The sequence below is a fragment of the Ceratocystis lukuohia genome (assembly GCF_044167205.1).
Source record: "Ceratocystis lukuohia strain C4212 chromosome Unknown Supercontig3_pilon, whole genome shotgun sequence".
NCBI classification, from domain to species: domain Eukaryota; kingdom Fungi; phylum Ascomycota; class Sordariomycetes; order Microascales; family Ceratocystidaceae; genus Ceratocystis; species Ceratocystis lukuohia.
The window spans coordinates 3,283,655-3,301,572 of NW_027263522.1; the positions used below are offsets into that span (position 1 = coordinate 3,283,655).

General features: G+C 48.4%; 4 protein-coding genes across 4 annotated transcripts; all 4 read left to right on the plus strand.

Moving 5' to 3' along the window:
* Positions 1–4,311: 4,311 nt before the first annotated feature.
* On the plus strand, positions 4,312–5,676 carry HOO65_030846 (Ornithine decarboxylase; the record flags this gene model as incomplete). Its single annotated transcript, XM_071000501.1, has 1 exon — positions 4,312–5,676. One exon carries the CDS (start codon positions 4,312–4,314, stop codon positions 5,674–5,676), a length of 1,365 nt encoding a protein of 454 aa, XP_070860525.1.
* Positions 5,677–7,151: 1,475 nt separating this feature from the next.
* On the plus strand, positions 7,152–10,491 carry HOO65_030847 (peptidase m16 inactive domain-containing protein; the record flags this gene model as incomplete). Its single annotated transcript, XM_071001823.1, has 3 exons — positions 7,152–7,924; positions 7,990–10,216; positions 10,297–10,491. 3 exons carry the CDS (start codon positions 7,152–7,154, stop codon positions 10,489–10,491), a joined length of 3,195 nt encoding a protein of 1,064 aa, XP_070860526.1.
* Positions 10,492–10,836: 345 nt separating this feature from the next.
* Positions 10,837–13,901, plus strand: HOO65_030848 (Is centromere binding protein at prophase; the record flags this gene model as incomplete). Its single annotated transcript, XM_071001846.1, has 8 exons — positions 10,837–10,977; positions 11,084–11,402; positions 11,477–11,653; positions 11,709–11,866; positions 11,926–12,824; positions 12,887–13,003; positions 13,089–13,291; positions 13,360–13,901. 8 exons carry the CDS (start codon positions 10,837–10,839, stop codon positions 13,899–13,901), a joined length of 2,556 nt encoding a protein of 851 aa, XP_070860527.1.
* Positions 13,902–15,575: 1,674 nt separating this feature from the next.
* Positions 15,576–16,994, plus strand: HOO65_030849 (Palmitoyltransferase PFA3; the record flags this gene model as incomplete). The annotated part of the gene is made up of 1 exon (XM_071000502.1): positions 15,576–16,994. One exon carries the CDS (start codon positions 15,576–15,578, stop codon positions 16,992–16,994), a length of 1,419 nt encoding a protein of 472 aa, XP_070860528.1.
* Positions 16,995–17,918: the final 924 nt, after the last annotated feature.

Below are 17,918 nucleotides of genomic sequence, written 5' to 3' on the forward strand. Positions count from 1 at the left end.
ACGCATTTTTACAACCGCCCTACTCAGAACTCGGAAGAGAAGTGTAAGCACAGACGTGTTTATATCCTCTACAGTATCACGGGTGTTGTGTACTATTATTTCAGTACCATATGCCTTGTAGATAGACCATACTAGCAGTTATACACTCGCATATGAGCTTTTGCTTGTCCCCTCTTTCCCCTGCCACTTTTTTCTTGTATACACAAACAAGGCCCTGCCCTTGTAGATCACATGTTCCTTTTATGAAGCGCTTAGGACAGTTTACGTCTTTTGGCCTGATATCCCATGGCCCTGAGATCACAAAGCGGCGCAAGAGAGAATCTCCCAAAGTAATGATCTAGCGCTAATTTCGCAAACGCTATCCTGCCAATGAAGAAGCTAGGCAGAACTAGCCCTTTGTCTCGAGATCATGGCAACCAGATACACGAGACGAATTTACTGTTACTCAAACCTCTGTGTTGTTCACACCATGCATATGGGGTGTTGCTAACCGGAGAGCCTTCGACACAGTATCAATTTGGATAATCGTCGTAAATGGGTTGTTTCTCGTGACCTAGGCTAGTACTTGACCAACACTTCTTCCCGCAAAAACTGTAGTGTAAGCGGGTTAGTGCAGACGGCTTTTATAAGGCTCTCTATCAGACCTGGTGATTACGAGGCTCTCAATCATCGGACTAAAGCGATGCCTACATTGTATTTTAGAGTGACACTAAAGCACGTGATCGTTTTTAAGAGAGGTAGCACAGCCAACTTGAGAAAGCACGCCCTCTTGTTCTACAACGTAGTAGCTGATGAGTGAGATAGATAGTAGAGCAAGAATCAAATAATCGCTTTAGTCTATATATGTGCATATCGAGGCACGTTCTCGTATATGCGCAACGGGGTGCATGCAAATAGACGATGTAAGCGGCACCTGCCCCTCTGTCGATACGGGTGATGCTTGAACTCAACTTTGAGTGAGTGGTTTCTTTTTTATCGCTCGTGTTTTTTAGGCCTCGAATATGGCAAATCCGATTGGCGTTCATTTCGCCAAAGCATGAACCTTTCGGTAGTGAAGAGTCATGGTTTCTGCCATGTGGGTAGGCGGGAATCACCCACATCCGTGAACATTATTATGTGCATAGACTTTTATATGAATTTATGTCGTGTGAGTCGGAGAGAGAGTGATGCACAACTTTCTCCCCGTGGACACGTCCGTTCATTATGATGTGTCAAATTTCAGAGTCGCCTCTGCATCTCTGTTGTGGCACTGTTCCTGTGCTGTTCCACGCACGCAGTTCCTCCTGCACAGAACGAACCGGGCGGGGCTTCAAAATTTATCATTGAGGTAGGAACGGGTAAGGCAATCTTGGTGACTCGTTTGGCGAAAAAGAGAAATAGTTGAGTCGAACACAGTAAAATAACATCATAGGTAGTAGTTCCACGAGTGATATTTCCCATAGGCTACCTACCGCAGGCAGTTTGGGAAGGTAGCCAGTGGAAGGACGGATGTGTCCTGTTGTTACGCTGCTGATTGGCGAGCTTGGGACTTGGGGCTTGGTGTGTCTTGCAAGGGCCAAAAGCCCAGAAGTATCTAGGATATCTATCTTTGCTGAGAGAGGGGCTGTGGGAGGAGAGAGGAGAGGCGACAACGTAGTTTATGATCTACATGATTCGAGCTACATGTCGTTGCGACGTTAAACATTTACCAAAGCGGTGTTAGTCATGGGCTGCCTAGATAAATCATGCACATGCACACTTCGGGGGCTGCAGCTTAGCGGCGCGACTAGGAATTTAAGCCCATCACTAGATGTCTTTTGGAGCAAGACGAAATGAGAAGAGAATGCAAAATAGCGGGAAAAGCCGGGACATATCCAGGGTTAGGGTTACGTCTAATCATCTTGAGGTGAACCCCTAGACATTTTAGGCCAACATTGGCGGGATAAGGAAATCGAAAAACAAAAGTGACATAAGCGATGAACAGGGGGGGAATTGATGGAAGCTGCAGAATACACCAAAAGTAGAAAAAAAAGCCTTTTCCCCATTGATGTGGCTTCTATGAGCCTCTTTTGAGGGGGCGCCGGTAAAGTGGCAGATGCATTGCATGGTAACTTTGTACCTGGAAGTGGATACTTCCGTGTCACGCTCCACTAATAGAGACGTTGTGAGGAGAAGCTAGACCGACTCGACATAGCATATAAATGCAAGTAGGTACTTTTGCGGGTACGTGCGGCGTGAATCATGTTGTAGTAATCTTGGAAAACAAAAAGAGCGAATGAAAGGGAAGAGACTTGAGCCTAGTAGAGAAAAGGGCGGCCGGCTCAGCTTGATGGTAATTCCTGTAATTATGGGACATAAAAGGCTACCGGGAGGGTCCTCATGTGCTGTAGCTAGAGAAAAGACTACAGTACCTGTTTTTGATATTGCGGGGGGCCTCAAATTCTGGCATATGCTTGTTTGCTGTTTACCTTGTCAGCAATCGATCTGGAAACATCACCGCCGTCTGTGTGCGTATACATACTTACAGATTTAAGTAGCGGTGACATGGTCTCCTATATGGGTCTCGCCAGCTTCATTGTTATGCGTCTTTGATTTATCTGGGGTTATCTCATTTCCTTGTCCTCGCATTGCCTATGAGGTTTGGCCACTTTGTTGCGAATATAGCTGTCAAGCTATAGAGCTAAAAATGGGGTTCCATAACCTAGGTATCTCGAGGCATTTGAAACTTGACCATGTGTGCTGGTGGTTGCTTGTAGTTGCGTTGGTGGATGTGTGGCTGCTGCGGCTATTAGTACCAGCTATTCATGTCTATCGGTCGGCTTGCCTATTTGTGCCAAATATGCATGTCACCATGCAAAAGGACGTGCCCTGGCAGAAACAAAAAAGAAAAAAAAAACATCGCAAGGCTGGGGATCTCCTTGTCTTCGCAAAGTCCGCGGCATCAGAAAGCGAAGAATTTATTTCTCTTGCTATTGTATCGGCCCTTTTGCCAAGGCCTTTCTAGCACCGCAGCCCACTGAGCGTTCTTAATTTACAGCGCCCTCTTTAGCACCATAATAACATGTTGTCCCTAAGACGGATATTTCTTGGTTTCCTTTATCCTACAAACAAGAATGACGGACAGTAACAAGCACAGACCAGGACTAATGCCACTACTACCTCTGGCTGAGCCCCACTCCACAGGCCCTGACTTTTTTTTTTGCACCTTCCTTTTTTCTGTTCCTTCCAGATGAGCTTTTGCTTGTTAGCCGGTTGTTAGTTGCCTTGGCCAATATAAAGCCCTGATTGCCACTCCTCCATCCAATTCTACCTGGATCCATCACCTTCCTCTTACTTTCTGTTTGGCTTCTTTTTCGTCATCCAGGAAAGCATTGCTTCTTTTTCTTCGTCTTGGTCTTTTCCCAGTTCCTTCCAACCCGGCTTCAATCTTCACCTGTCCATTTGGCTTTTGTTACAGGTCAAATTTGCAATACATCTCCTAAAAGGTAAGCTGGAACAATGCAATTGGACTTGAGACGATGGGCGAAAGAAGGAGATGGAGACAAAGAAAGATAGAAAAACTCTGCAGTGGCCCATCCATTTCCTGGCCGCTTCTAGCAATGGAACCATCCATCTTGCTGAGAATATGAGCTTTGATCCGTTTCCTCCATCCGGCCAACTCGTCATCGCAGCCTTGTAGACCGACCACCTGCTAACAATAATGTCCTCCCCGACTTGCTCATCCTCAGCTTTTTGTCTCAATCTTGCATTACGCACCCTCATCAATCTTGACCGACTTTGGTTGTCACGGCTTCTCGTGTACAGCTTGTTCGACTAGCCTTTGGTCTTTTCAAAGGCATCTCTGCCCATCACGGCTTCTGTGGCCGTAGAGTTGTTCGCCCCTCAACATTTCCATCTGCAGCACACCTTCCACATCGTTAACGTGGTGCCCCCTCCTTCGTCTGAACAAAAGTAATCTAAAAAACGCGCTCCTTATTGATCTTTTGTTCTTCGGCAACGCTCCCCGCGAAACCGATCAACCGTTTCTCCTGCCGCATAGGAAGACTTCAGCGGTTCTTCCTCTTACCGAGGAAGAGTCGAGGAGGCCACGCCAGCTCACTCGGGGATCAGCAAACTATCGCTCTCGCCCACCCTAAAACAAGGTATACTTGGTGTCTTTAAGACCTTTTTATCTACCTAGCCATACAGAAATTCATCATCTCTGTTGGTTCTTCCTCTATAGCTCGTCTTATCTGATCACTTAAGGAGCTATTCTTCTCCCGCGATCTTCGCCTCAAAAGTTTCAACATTAACTTTCCCTCTCCCGTCTTCACCTCCTTCACTACCACACCGATGGTTATGGCCGCTGCTGTTGATCACTACCCATCCCAAATCGATCATCATGTGTTTATAAAACATCCTGGATTTGGTGATGTCTCGATCCCTAGTCCTTATAATTATGTGACACCGGATCCTCGCGTCACTGCTAAGCAGCTTATTAATGCCGCTCTTACTGAGCGCATTTCGCGCATCAATCCCGAAAGTTGTGAGCCCGGCGATGAGGATGCCTTCTTTGTTGCTGATCTGGGCGAGGTTTACCGTCAGCACATGCGATGGAAACGTAACCTTCCTCGCGTGAAGCCCTTTTATGCTGTGAAGTGCAACCCCGATCCCACCCTCTTGCGCCTTCTGGCTGAACTGGGGACCGGCTTTGACTGTGCCTCCAAGGGCGAAATTGAGCAGATTCTTGACATGGGTGTTGATTCCAACCGCATAATCTTCGCTCAACCTTGCAAGACTAACTCATACCTTCGTTATGTTCGTGAGGCTGGCGTCAAACAAATGACCTTTGACAATTCTGATGAGCTTCGCAAGGTTGCTAAGTTGTTTCCTGGCGCTGAGCTGTTTCTTCGCATCATGACTGATGATACCTCAAGTCTCTGCCGTCTGAGCATGAAATTTGGTGCCGCCATGGATACCACCCAGAGCCTTCTAGAGGAGGCTCATGCTCTGGGCCTCAACGTTGTCGGTGTCAGCTTCCACGTTGGCTCTGGTGCTTCAGACCCCATGGCTTTCTACCAGGCTGTGCGCGACGCCTACATTGTCTTTGAGCAGGGCCGTGCTCTTGGCTTCGAGATGCAAACTTTGGACATTGGCGGTGGTTTCTGTACTGAGACTTTTGACCAGATGGCAGCTGTTTTGCGCACCGCTCTGGATGAGTTCTTCCCTTCTGATAGTGCCGTGAGCATCATTGCTGAGCCTGGTCGTTACTATGTTGCCAATGCTTTCACCATTGCATGCAACATAATTGCTCGTCGTACCATTGACATGCCCGACACTGGTGATACGACCTATATGGCGTACATCAACGATGGCATCTACGGCAATTTCTCAAGCATTATGTTTGACCACCAGCACCCTGTTGCTAAGGTTCTGTGTGCTAATGGTCAGATCATGTATGATACGGATGCTGCTGAAGGCTGTGCCAAGCATGACGGCGTACAGTACTCTGTCTGGGGCCCCACTTGCGATGGCATTGATCGTATCACCGAGAGCATCCATTTTAAACAGATTCTGGATGTTGGTGACTGGCTCTACTTTGAAAATATGGGAGCTTATACGAAGTGCTCTGCGACCAAGTTTAATGGGTTCACCAATGAGCATGACGTGATCTACGTATGCAGCGAGCCTGGTGCAAGAGCGCTCCTAGCTAACTGAGGCTGTCCTATGCCGAAACAGAATGGGTGCAACAACCCGATTCACTTTCTAAAATCTAGATGAGATATTGCGACGAGCTCTTGTTGATTTCCTTTTTTATTTTGCAAGTTTCATTTTTGTTCAAAATATAGTTTAAAAAAAAGTTTGTTGATATTTATTGCAATGCTCCTCACTTCGTCCTTGGAGCCTAGGCTTGGCACTGAACGGAACAACTCCCTTAGCTGTGAAGATGGAAATGATCTGGGCTTTGGCTATTACTACTAGTTGATTCTGAAATACACTTCTTTCAAGCCCTGCATCAAGTTTTACCATTGTTGTGCATGTCTCTCTTTGTTCTTGGCACATGAATGGCTTGCCAAGTAAGTTATAGACGGTATGATGACCAAGTTCAAAGGCTAAGTGAGATGGCAAGAACTTTGTAGTCGTTAGGCGCGAAAAGTAGTGGATAGGAGAACATGATGCTTCTTGAAAGGAAGGTGCTTGATGAAAGAGCTGTGCGATGAATAAAAGGGAGTAATAATTCTCACCCCAAAGCAACCTCCTTTCTTTCTTGTTCTACATACATGTCCAGTCTCACTTTAGGCTTGCTACCCTGTTTGCTTCTGTATCTCCAGAGGCCTCTCGTTGTTTTACATGCCTGCCTCGTTCTTCCGCTTCCTTCTCCCCCATCTCTTCTTGTGTGATTCAGCCAAGAAGCAGAGAGAAATCCGCGTCTTTGATACCCACGAGACGTACCAAAACCCCCAGAGATACGCCCATGATACGATTTATTTAAAGTTCTAAAGATAGTGAGTTGACGTCCCTCAGCATCAGCTTGAAGAATGTCTGCTGGGAGTGACCCAGTTTTATTCGCTCCACGTCCTTTCCAGCTTCGCTGCCTTTGTCCCACTCTTGCCCCGCCATCCCAAGGTACATACGTAGGTTGAGCAGGGTCTGCAAAGTTGCAGGATGCAAAGACAACAGAGCAAGCGTCTTATACGTTTACCTCAGCAAAATCCTTTGGCCAATCCCAGCGCCCTCTTTTTTGGTCTTCTTTACTATGAGTCCTAGAGGCCCAACCAACTTTTCTGTTCTTGGGTAATGGACCAGGTCCTTTGAGATGTGGGCTTGTCCATATCGATTTTCAGCAGTAATTATCAGACCAAATCTAACTAGGACAACCTCCCGCAGTTTTATTGCTGCTACCGCTACTACCGCTACTACCGCTATTACCGCCCCTCACAACAACCAAAGCCGTACAGTAAGTCTAAGTTCTGATCAATGCATGCTCTACACGAAACTGGGAGAGCAAAAAAGAGGCAGGAACGGAGTGTAGAGTGGAGCTCTCTCCATAGTTCGAGACGCCCCACTCCAAGTTCCCAATATCACGGCACCAGGCTACTCTTTCACTGCCCGCAGGCTCTAGACGTTATCAAGTAAAAAGACTAACTTGGCTCCTGGGCTGCCCTTCCCTTTTTTGCGAACAGATTTCTATCATGACTACCTCGACGTCACCCGAGGTCAAGCTCCCTCCCCAGTGGAAGCTGATGGAGCGCTTCGACATCGACTATGTCAAGAGTAGCATCTCACTCTACCGCTCCGAGCGTAGCGGCATGAGCGTCATCGTCAATGATCGTGTCGGCCCTAAAGTCCACGGCGAGTTCGTTGTTGCCACGGAGATATTCGACCACTCTGGCGCACCACACACCCTCGAGCACCTAATCTTCCTCGGCTCCCGCTCCTATCCCTTCAAGGGCCTTCTCGATACCCTAGCCGGTCGTGCTTACTCCACAACCAACGCCTACACCGCAGTAGATCGTACTGTCTATACCTTGGAAACCGCTGGGTGGCAGGGCTTTGCTCAAATTCTGCCCATATATCTCGAGCATGTGATACTGCCTACAATTACTGACGAGGGATGCATTACGGAAGTGTGGCACATTAATGGCGAGGCCAACGACTCCGGCGTAGTTTACTCTGAGATGCAAGCCCTAGAGTTTCAAAGCAATGAATTGATCGATCAGGCGCAGCGCCGCTTGATGTATGACAAGAACATCGGCTACCGCTATGAGACTGGTGGTATGCCTGAAGAATTACGCCTGCTGTCAAACGACCGCATCCGCCAGTTCCATCGCGATATGTACCAGCCGCGCAATCTCTGCCTTGTAATCTGCGGTACTGTTGATCACAGTAACATGCTTCAAATCCTGGATGACTTTGAAAAAACCATTGAAAAAGACATTCCTTCTCTTCAGACTCCTTTCAAAAGGTGTGAACCCGCCGCCAAAGTCCCTCCCCTTCTGCTCATTTGATTTATACTGACAGCACTTTTAGACCTTGGGTGGATTCCGAACAACCCCAGCCTTTCAAGGAATCCATCTCTACCTTTGTAGAGTTCCCCGAAAAGGATGAATCTACTGGTGAGATCGACATCACGTGGCTAGGTCCTAGTTGCAATGACACCGTAGCTATGGTGGCCCTAAACGTCGTTTTCTCGTACCTTTGCGGCTCGTCAGCTTCAATCATTGAAAACCAGCTCGTAGAAAAGGAACAACTGAGCAGCAGCTGCGATATGTGGACCGAAGACCGCCTCAAGACCGTAATTAGCTTCCGTGCCAGTGGTGTTACCACTGAAAAGTTAGACGAGACCGAGGCCCGTATTTTTGAGCTGCTGAACAATGTTGTTGAGAAGCCCTTGGATATAGCGTACCTTCATTCCCGCCTACACTTTGAAAAGCGGTCTTCAATTTACAGCACTGAAGAAGTTGTCGATGCTCTTGCCGAGCCTATTGTTCTTGACTTCGTCTATGGCGCTCGCGATGGCTCAACGCTCAAGGCTCTAAAAAGTCTTGAGGCCTATGATGAAGCTCTTGCGTGGAGCGAAGAGCAGTGGCGTCAGTTCATCAAAAAGTGGCTCATTGACAACAAGCACGTCTCTATCAAGGCCATTCCATCTGCTGAACTTGTGCAGAAGATCAAGACCGAGGAGAAAGAGCGAATTGCTAAGCGTAAGAAGGATCTGGGTGAGGAAGAACTCAAGAGACTTGCTAAGCTCGTCGAAGATGCCCAAAAGAAGAACAACTTGCCTGTGCCCCCCAACGTTGTCAACAAATTCCCTGTCCCTGATACCGAGTCGATTAAGCTCATCAAGTCAGATACTGCTCGTCTAGGCCCGGCTCGCAAGCTTGGTCTTCTTGAAAACGATGCTCAGGCCAAGCTTGACAAGCTCGCAAAGAGTGTTGATGATCCAAACGCCCCCTTCTTTCAGTTCGAGCAGGTCCCTAGTAACTTTGTCCACATCTACATCCATTTTAGCACTTCAAATGTGCCATCCGAGTTGAAGCCCCTCCTACGTCTATTCCGCCACAACTTCTTCAATACGCCCATAATGCGGGACGGAAAGAAGATCGACTTCGAGCAGGTCGTCAATGAGCTTGAGAATGATACCATCCGCTATAGCATGAAGTCGGCACAATCCCTCAGCGATCCCGAAGGCACGCGTTTAGCCTTTGCTGTCGAGACTGGAAAGTATTCCACTGCTATCCGCTGGATCCAGGCCTTCATGTTTGAGAGTGTCTTTGACAAGGACCGTCTCCTAGCCACTCTTTCCAAGATTTTAGCTGATCTTCCAGAGCAAAAGCGTGACGGCTATAGCATGACGAGTGAGGTTTCTCAGGCTATCCATCTCAAGACTGACTCTGCTCAACATGCTGGCCGTCTTCTTGTCCAGAACGTTTACTACCGCCGTCTGAAGAAGTACCTGATCGCAGAGCCCGAAAAGGTTATTGGCTGGCTCGAGACACTACGCAAGGCCGTGTTTAAATGGTCTACTACACGCATCATGGTTATTGGCGATCTGGCTAAGATTGAGAATCCCGTTGGTGCCTGGGATGTCTTGACAGGCCTCAAACGGGCTGGCAACGAAGAGTTGGTGAAGATAGAGCCACCTCACACTACACGCTCCGAAGAGGGCATCAATCCAGGCAAATTTGGCGCCGTTATTGTGCCTATGCCAACCCTGGATAACAGTTACGGCTATTGCACCAGCGCCGGCTTCACGGAGTGGACCGATCCCCGTCTACCCGCTACATATGTAGCCGTCAGCTACTTGGAGGCAGTTGAAGGCCCTCTCTGGAACGCTGTCCGTGGCAAGGGCCTGGCCTACGGTTGCGGTTTCTCTCGTGATATTGAGTCTGGCACGTCTAAATTCTATGTCTACCGCTCGCCTGACGCCACTAAGGCGCTCATGGCGGCGTACGACGCCATCAAGAACATTGCCAACGGCACCGATCCTGTTACGAGTTTCCAAATGGAGGGTGCTATCTCGCAGCTTGTGCACCAGTGGGTTGGCGAACAGTCGACTATGACAGCCGCGGCAATTAACAACTTCACCCTTGGGGTTATGCAAGGTCTACCAGATGACTGGACCCAGTCAATGTTAGCCAAGGTCCGGGCTGTGTCGCCAGAGGATATGCGTAAGGCCATGACAGAGATCCTAATGCCGTTGTTTGAGCCGGGCAAGAGTAACATTGTCATCACATGCAACCCTAATCTGACAGATGTAAGTGTAATGACGCGCCGTAGCTATTCTTCTATGCTGATTCATGTGCTAATATTTCGCCTTTTCCTCCCCTTTTCTAGACTCTCAATAGCAGCCTTACCAAGGTTGGCTTTGCTACTCGTGTCCAAACTCTAGATGAGTTTCAGGATGACTATGGCCTGAAGGCGCTGGACCCCGAAGATGATGAAGAGGAAGAGGAGGAGGAGGAGGAGGAGGATGACGATGATGAGGAGGATGGCTCGGATTGGACAGTTTCCGGAGATGATTCAGACTAAACAAGCAAGAAGATATTATACGTGAGACAAGAATAGGATAATGGATATTGGCTATAACCACTCATTACCTCATGACCACATTTAGCATATTTCAGTATGGGAGAGACAGATTGATCTTGGCTTGTTCTATGTGTTAGGGTTGTCATTAGCCTCTAGCCCTAAACATATGTATAAATACTTATGACCTGGCATCCCACTTTCGACAGCTTGCCAGACGTCATGGGCTTCAAAGCTTTGAGAAGCTTGTGGATTCCTAACCAGCTTACAGTGACTTGATTTAGTTCCTGCTGTAGCAGCATCGGCGGCAAAACAAGAGAATAGCAGACTTGAAAAGGCTTCACAGATATGGCAACACTTGGAGATGCCATCGTGGCATTTGCTCGTGACGGAAGGTTTCCTTCAGAAGACGAGTCAGCAATACCGTTGTCACAAGCGGATATTGGGCCGGCCATCACGGCGCTGAAGACAGCAAAGAAGAACCTTGAGGTATGCTATAAGTTTCTATTAAGAGGCTATATTTCTGGATGGCGAGTTAGAAAAAAAAATACATGTCGCAGTAAAATAATGCTAACTACGTCACATGTATTGCTAGGCAGATATACACGCGATCAACGAGGAAACCCGAGACGACGTTGGTTCCTGGGTACGAAATGCGCGATCCCTCCAGGAAGATATCATTCGCTCGCAGGCGATGGCCAAGGATATCATACGCGATGCGGAAAATCCAGGAAAAGCCAGTCAAGCAGTAGAAGAATGTGAAGCTAAAGCAAAGTTTTTGACACTGGAGGTACAGTATGCACAGCAGCTGCATGGTGTCCTGCGGTCAATTAAACATGTAAACGGCTTACTTGATGAGGTTGATAAGAAGAAAGACATGAGGAGTATCGCTGATGCGCTAAGGCTTCTTGATGGTATGTGTGCACCGTAGTCATGGCCATCTACGATCATGGGCAACTGGTGTTTATCTTCTAACATTTGTACATAGAATCAACGGCAGCCATCGAAAAAATCCCCGTCAACTGGCTGTGCAGACCAAAGCGGCTACTCGAGGTTAGGGCACATGACCTCAAAACACAGATTCATGAGGTGCTTGGAAGTGTATGGAAAGAGCTTGTCGTTACCGATGTGGACAGCAATAAATTTACCATTCTCCAAGATGACGGTAAGTTTGTCTTGGTTTCTTAGATGTCTACTTTGCTCTAACACATACGCCGAAGGAGCCCAATTATCATTTATTGATGTACTTCTTGGTCTTCAGCAGTTCAACGAGGTGGATGAACACATGGACCAGCTGTGGCATGACCTTGACGCTGCTATTCTATCGCCTCGGATGGACATTGATCAATGGGCATTTCACTCAATTCAAATACAAGGCGTGGGTTAAATGATGCCGTTCACGTTGATATCTATACCGAACCTAACAGTACTTGATAGGATACACTATTTTTCAACGGAGAAACGGATAACTCGGCTGTTGCACTACTCACTGACCTAGGCGAGTTTTTCAAGTTCCTAAGCCAAAAGCTGCCATCAGATGCGCTAGAGATTCTGTGCTCCAAGTTCGTAGCGGATCTAATCAAGAATCTCATTGATAATTGGTTAGTACCAGCAGTGCCTCCGTCAGTTCAGGATATTGGGCAATTTGATGATATCATCCATCATACGAAAGTCTTATGCGAAGTCTTGTCGATGAACGGGATTTCAGACTTCGATGTGTTGAGTCAGTGGGTGAGAGATGCCTCTGGTGTGTGGCTTGCAAAATGCAGAGAAACAACGCTGGACTCGGTACGATTTAAGCTTACATCAGGTCTTGGCTCGCCAAAGCCTACTGAGCGGATTCGCAAGATACTGCAACAGCCAGAAGCAGAGCCTGAGCCTGAGTCTGACAAGTCTGTTGATGATTCTGGCTGGGACTCTGCATGGATTGATGACGAGGCAGGTGACGCCAAAGTGAAAGAGACTCCCGGTGTGCTAGACGATGGAGCAGACGCTTGGGGGTGGGACGAAGACGAGGGTACAACAGAAAGCAGCAAAGAAATGGCTACCGAAAAGGACACAGGCACTGGGGCTGATTTGGATGATGCAGCAGATGCTTGGGGTTGGGGCGATGAGGATGACAGTCCAGTCCAAGAAAAGCCCAAGACCGCCTCAGCATCAAGAAAACCTCCCACTATTTCTGCAGCCCCCATACCTAACAAGACACCACCGAGGGAAAAGGCTGCACCGGTTGAGGTCGTCACGAGAGAAAAGTGTTCTATATCGTCGATGCCAGAGCCTGTGCTTCAACTCGTGTTTTCGATACTCGAAGATGGTGCGGCTGTTACACAGTTAGAGTAAGTTGCCAGACTGCCCGCTCCGTGAATCAATAAGGATTAGACGTACTGACGTGATACAGCGAGGACAACTTGATTTCTTCGGCCGCACCTGGTCTATTTGCGATACCAGCCCTAGCACTGTCATTGTTCCGGGCTATATCGCCGTACTACTATTCTCTTGCGTCTAGTGGTAACATGTAGGTGTTCTCTCAAGTAACCAGACAATAGAAGAAGGGACTCGGGTCGAGACTAACACAAGCACATGGACATGCACTATGACAGGTTTTTGTACAACGACGCACTCTATCTGGCTGAGAAACTCTATGACTTTTCAAATAAATGGAACGCACGACAGGATATTAGTGCTCAGGCGAAGAAGATGCTCAGCCTGGACAATGAAGTGTCTAGCTTGAGGACCTTTGCCAACAGGGCATTCACAAATGAGCTGAACATTCAAAAGACTATTTTGCGGGACTTGATGGGTGGTGAGTCCTTGGTTTTACCGCAGAGGTTAGCTTCTCTTGCCCAGATTCTAACTCATGATCTTCCTTAGGCGCATACAATGTCATGCAACAAGGCGACAGCGAAGCCAACATGGAATCGACAGTGGCACGGGTCCAAATGGTTGCGACTGAATGGGAGGCTATTGCTACGCGCGAGTCATGGTGCAGAGCAGTAGGCTCACTGATTGATGCTGTTTCATCCAAGATTATCAGTGATGTCATGGACCTACAGTCGATTGGGCAAGATGACGCGTACGAAATGGCACGCATTATTTCACGAGTGTCAGAGCTTGACCGGCTATTCATGCCTAGCCGGCTAGCAGCAGAATCTGCAGGACTGCAAACGCCAGTGGAAGGCGAGATCTCGGCTATTGCTGGCCATGTGCCCTCATGGCTGCGCATGCAGTTCTTGTCGGAAGTCCTGCAGTCGAATCTCAACGAGGTCAAGTATTTGTGGTTTGAGAGCGATCTGAGCTTATACTTTTCGATGGACGAGGTGGTGGAGCTTATTGGCATGAGCTTTGAGATGAACGCGCGTACACAAGAGGTTCTGAAAGATATACGCCAGAAGCCGATGCCACACAAGGCTTGACTTGACCTAGTGAGGAAAGTTGGAGCAGAAAAGAAAGCGGAAACTTACCTTCTACCCCCTGGCTATGCCAAGACCGGGAAACGTGACTTACGGGCTTGTGCTGGCCCCTGGAAAGAGAAACGAAACAAGGCTCTGATTGGACAGCTGTAGTAGAGTCCAACTTATGTTGTTGTAGCTAGCAGTTCAGGGGTTCATTTGCAATCTCACGTTGTCAGGCCAGGTACAAGCTACATTTGCGAGCATCACGTGTCTATATGTCCGTATAAACAATATGGTATATTGACACGTACATAGTACCCAGGTACGGCTATTCGACTCTATATAGGCTGCCAATTTTTGCGTTGATGTACACTGTACCCCCCCCCCCCCATGGTATAGTACAGGTGTGGCTGTGGTTCAATTTGAGTCTCTCGCTTCAGGTTGTCTTTTTCCACGTTACGTGTCTGGCCTTCTGTGTGTTCATTTTCATTTTGTGTCTGCTTGTTTGCTTACAGGCGACAAGAACTTCGATTGTCCGTGCTTATTTTATTCTTTTTTTCCTTCTTGTTTCCAAGATTCTTCCTCACATCCTTCCAATCAAAACGCCTAGGTTCCGTACCTAGATCTGCTTACTCAGCAACGACTTCACCAGGTCAACCCGTTGGCCCTTAGTTTGCTTCGTCTTTGTCAACCCATCAAACTATCGCGAGACCCCCGAGCAAGCAGCCAAACAGCTCATAAAAATAACTGGTCTAAAATTGATTGGGCTGGCGCCAAGGCTCTCATATCACAGCTCAGATTCTGAGTCTGGATCTGCTGTGATTCTTCTAGGCGTCTTTATTGATACAGCTATGACAAGATAACCACAGTTTATATCCAGTTGGCCACGGCCTTATTTTTCTGTCGCTTTATTGTTTTTTGCTTTACTCTGGACATCGCTTATTGCTGTGCTGTCTTTCCTTATATATCACGTTTTTATCCTTTTCATACGCATATTTCCGGCGCCGTAGCTTCCAAGTTTCCCCCTCCCTCCCCCCCCCCCCCCCTAATCTCAAAGCCGAATGGACGGCGAGCCAACCATGGCACCAAGACGATGGGCGCGACGCCTCGAACGAACATGCTGTCGCTTTGTAACTTCAATACCGCTTGCCCTTGTCTATGGTCTGACCACTTGGGCTCTTTGGGTAATTCTCAGCATTGGATCTAACCCTCCCCCCGACTCGTGGATCGGTAGGCCCTCCCCTCCCTCTCCCTCTCTCCCTTACAATCGTAATTGAAGTTGGCGGCTAACCCTCCCATGTTTGCGTAGGCTCTTGCTCTTCCATCTTTGGTGTTTTCCTATATTTAATGCTTAATTGGAGCTACACCACTGCCGTCTTCACCGATCCCGGGAGCACCACTCGATCCAATGGCGACTACTCAGCCATTGAAGCACCACCACACTCAACCTCGTTCACTGTCAAATCCAATGGCGAAATCCGATACTGCAAAAAATGCCAGATGCGTAAGCCCGACAGAGCCCATCACTGCTCTACCTGCCGTCGCTGTGTGCTGAAAATGGACCATCACTGCCCGTGGCTTGCAACCTGTATCGGCTTGCGCAATCACAAAGCGTTCCTACTCTTCCTTATCTATACCACTGTCTTTTCCATCTACGCCTGTGCCGTCTCCTCAACCTGGACATATGTTGAAATAATGGGTGATATGGATACTCTCGATAGTCTGGTCCCTGTGAACTACATCATCTTGGCTGTCATGGCCGGCATCATAGGAATTGTAATCGGCGCTTTCACCTCGTGGCACATTGCACTAGCTGCCAGGGGCCAGACTACCATTGAATGCTTGGAAAAAACGCGCTATTCGTCTTTGCGCGACCATATTTACAACTACCATAGTGAACGTCGTCCTGGCGGTCGTTTCAGCCAGCCCAGCTACGGACAACAAATCATCGATATGCACGCCAATGCAATCCCCGGCGTTACTCGCCCTGAAGAGGGTGAAGACGAACGGGCCTCGACTCCCCCTGTCACCGGCCTTGACGGCCAGCGCCCTGCTTATCTATCATATAGTGAGATGGAGCAGCGCCAGTCGCAAAAGCGCTACCAGGAATACCTCGACGAGGAGGATTCGCGTAAGCTTCCGAATGCCTTTGATCTGGGTTGGAAACGCAACTTGCGCCACCTATTTGGCCCTGTACCTCTGATGTGGTTCTTCCCCATCTGCAACACCATTGGCAATGGCTGGTCTTGGGACCCTAACCCCAATTGGATCAACGAACGCGAACGACTGAGGGTAGAGCGGGAGAACCAACTCAGGCGCGAGGTTGAGGCTGGCTGGGGCTCGGAAGATCCCAGCTTTATGCACTCTAGTGGTGGTCTCAACATCTCTACCCCACCATCATCCAGTGCCACTCGGAACTATCTCTCAGGGCCTGTGAATCACCATGACAATGTGGCCAGAGGAAGTGGAATGACACTGGGCCATGCAAACAAAGCTCGCCGTCCCATGTCCAAAGCTGACCGAATTCTTGGCCGCGATCCCGACCAGTACTCTGATGACAACCCGAACTCGATTTCCATGAAACGGCTAACGCCTAAGGGCATGGCTATTGACGATGACCTGCTCAATAGTGACCTTGATGACGATGGCGACGAGGACGACCTCCTTGGCGAAGTATCTCCCAAGCCCCAGCCCGTATTAAAGCCTCAACCAGCAAATCCAAGGGCGGCTGCACCGGCCCTGCCGCCGCAGTCCCCGGCTCCGCCGTCCCAACCTGCCATTGCACCGCTCTCCACGCAGCCTTCCCTTCCAACGCCGACTGAATCAACAATCACTGTCCCATCCACTTCCCCGACAGCTACAAGCTCCAAGGCTGTTTCACCAACCCTCAGCACCACTGCGAAAAAGCCGCTCGCTTCAGGCATACTAGGCTCTCGCCGGTGGGAGTCCTCGGCAGCCAGCGGACTCCTACGTAAAACCAGTCCTGCTAGTTCTACCACTGGCTCGGCATCGCTGGCTCGGGCTGGAAGCGTGTCGCCTTTTCATGCAACGCTGCAGGGCCCACAATCAGGGACAACGTCACAGGCAGAAAGCAGTGACGATGATATCGACTAAGCATCTGAGAGCAGGCATGCCCTTGCTACTTGTGTTTATGAGTCTGCCATACAAGCGTTGTTTCTTCCTCTTTCTTGTTTGCTACTGCTTTCCTAGGCACTGTAGGTGCTGCGTTTTCCTTTTCCTTTGCTTTTTCGCGGTCTATACAACATCGCTCGTTTTTGTCTAGTTATTATTGTCTTTTTGCTCAATCTTTTCATTTGACGTGTTTTTTTTTCTTTGTCCACAACGATTGTTTAGTTCTTAACCTCGCGTTTATACATGCTTATCTCCTAGTAAAGCTTTACTTGTGTCTTGTTTTTTTGCTTGATTTGCCAGCTTCACTGCTCTTTGCCCACGTAAACTACATTGCTTGTTTGAATCGAAACCATGATTATTTCACTATTTCATGAATCATAGGTTTGTGCCATTGCTACGCTGTTTCTTTGCTGTTGCTCGTATAGAGCTCTGCTGATATGTTCAGCAATTGTGCTCTTGACGACATCGCCACTTATCAGAATTTCAAGAATCAGCAAGCGCCAACACAACCACGGAGAATCGTCTGTGTAGAGGTAGTTGCTTAAAATGGAACCTGACCAGTTGTCTTATTGCTAATATTATAAAACGCAGATGGAGCAGTTGCATTGCAATTATTGGTTCTTGCTTGGCTATTGCCTCATTGTTCGCCGGGCCTTTCTTGGGCTTTCCTCTCGGACTTTATGGCTTCGGCAGCCTGGCTAGAAATGGCAAGAGCCTGGTATGGAGAGAAAGCTACCTTCCCTCTTGCCAGGGCGTCAGACAAGGCATTGATGTCTTCTCTCCCAACACAAAACTTGCATACAGCGAGGGCTGCAGTCACTTGCCGTACTCAACGTGCTGGCTGCAAAGCAACGCTATTGTTCTCAATGGCGCTGGTGACTGGTCGCCTGGGTCAAACAAGTATTC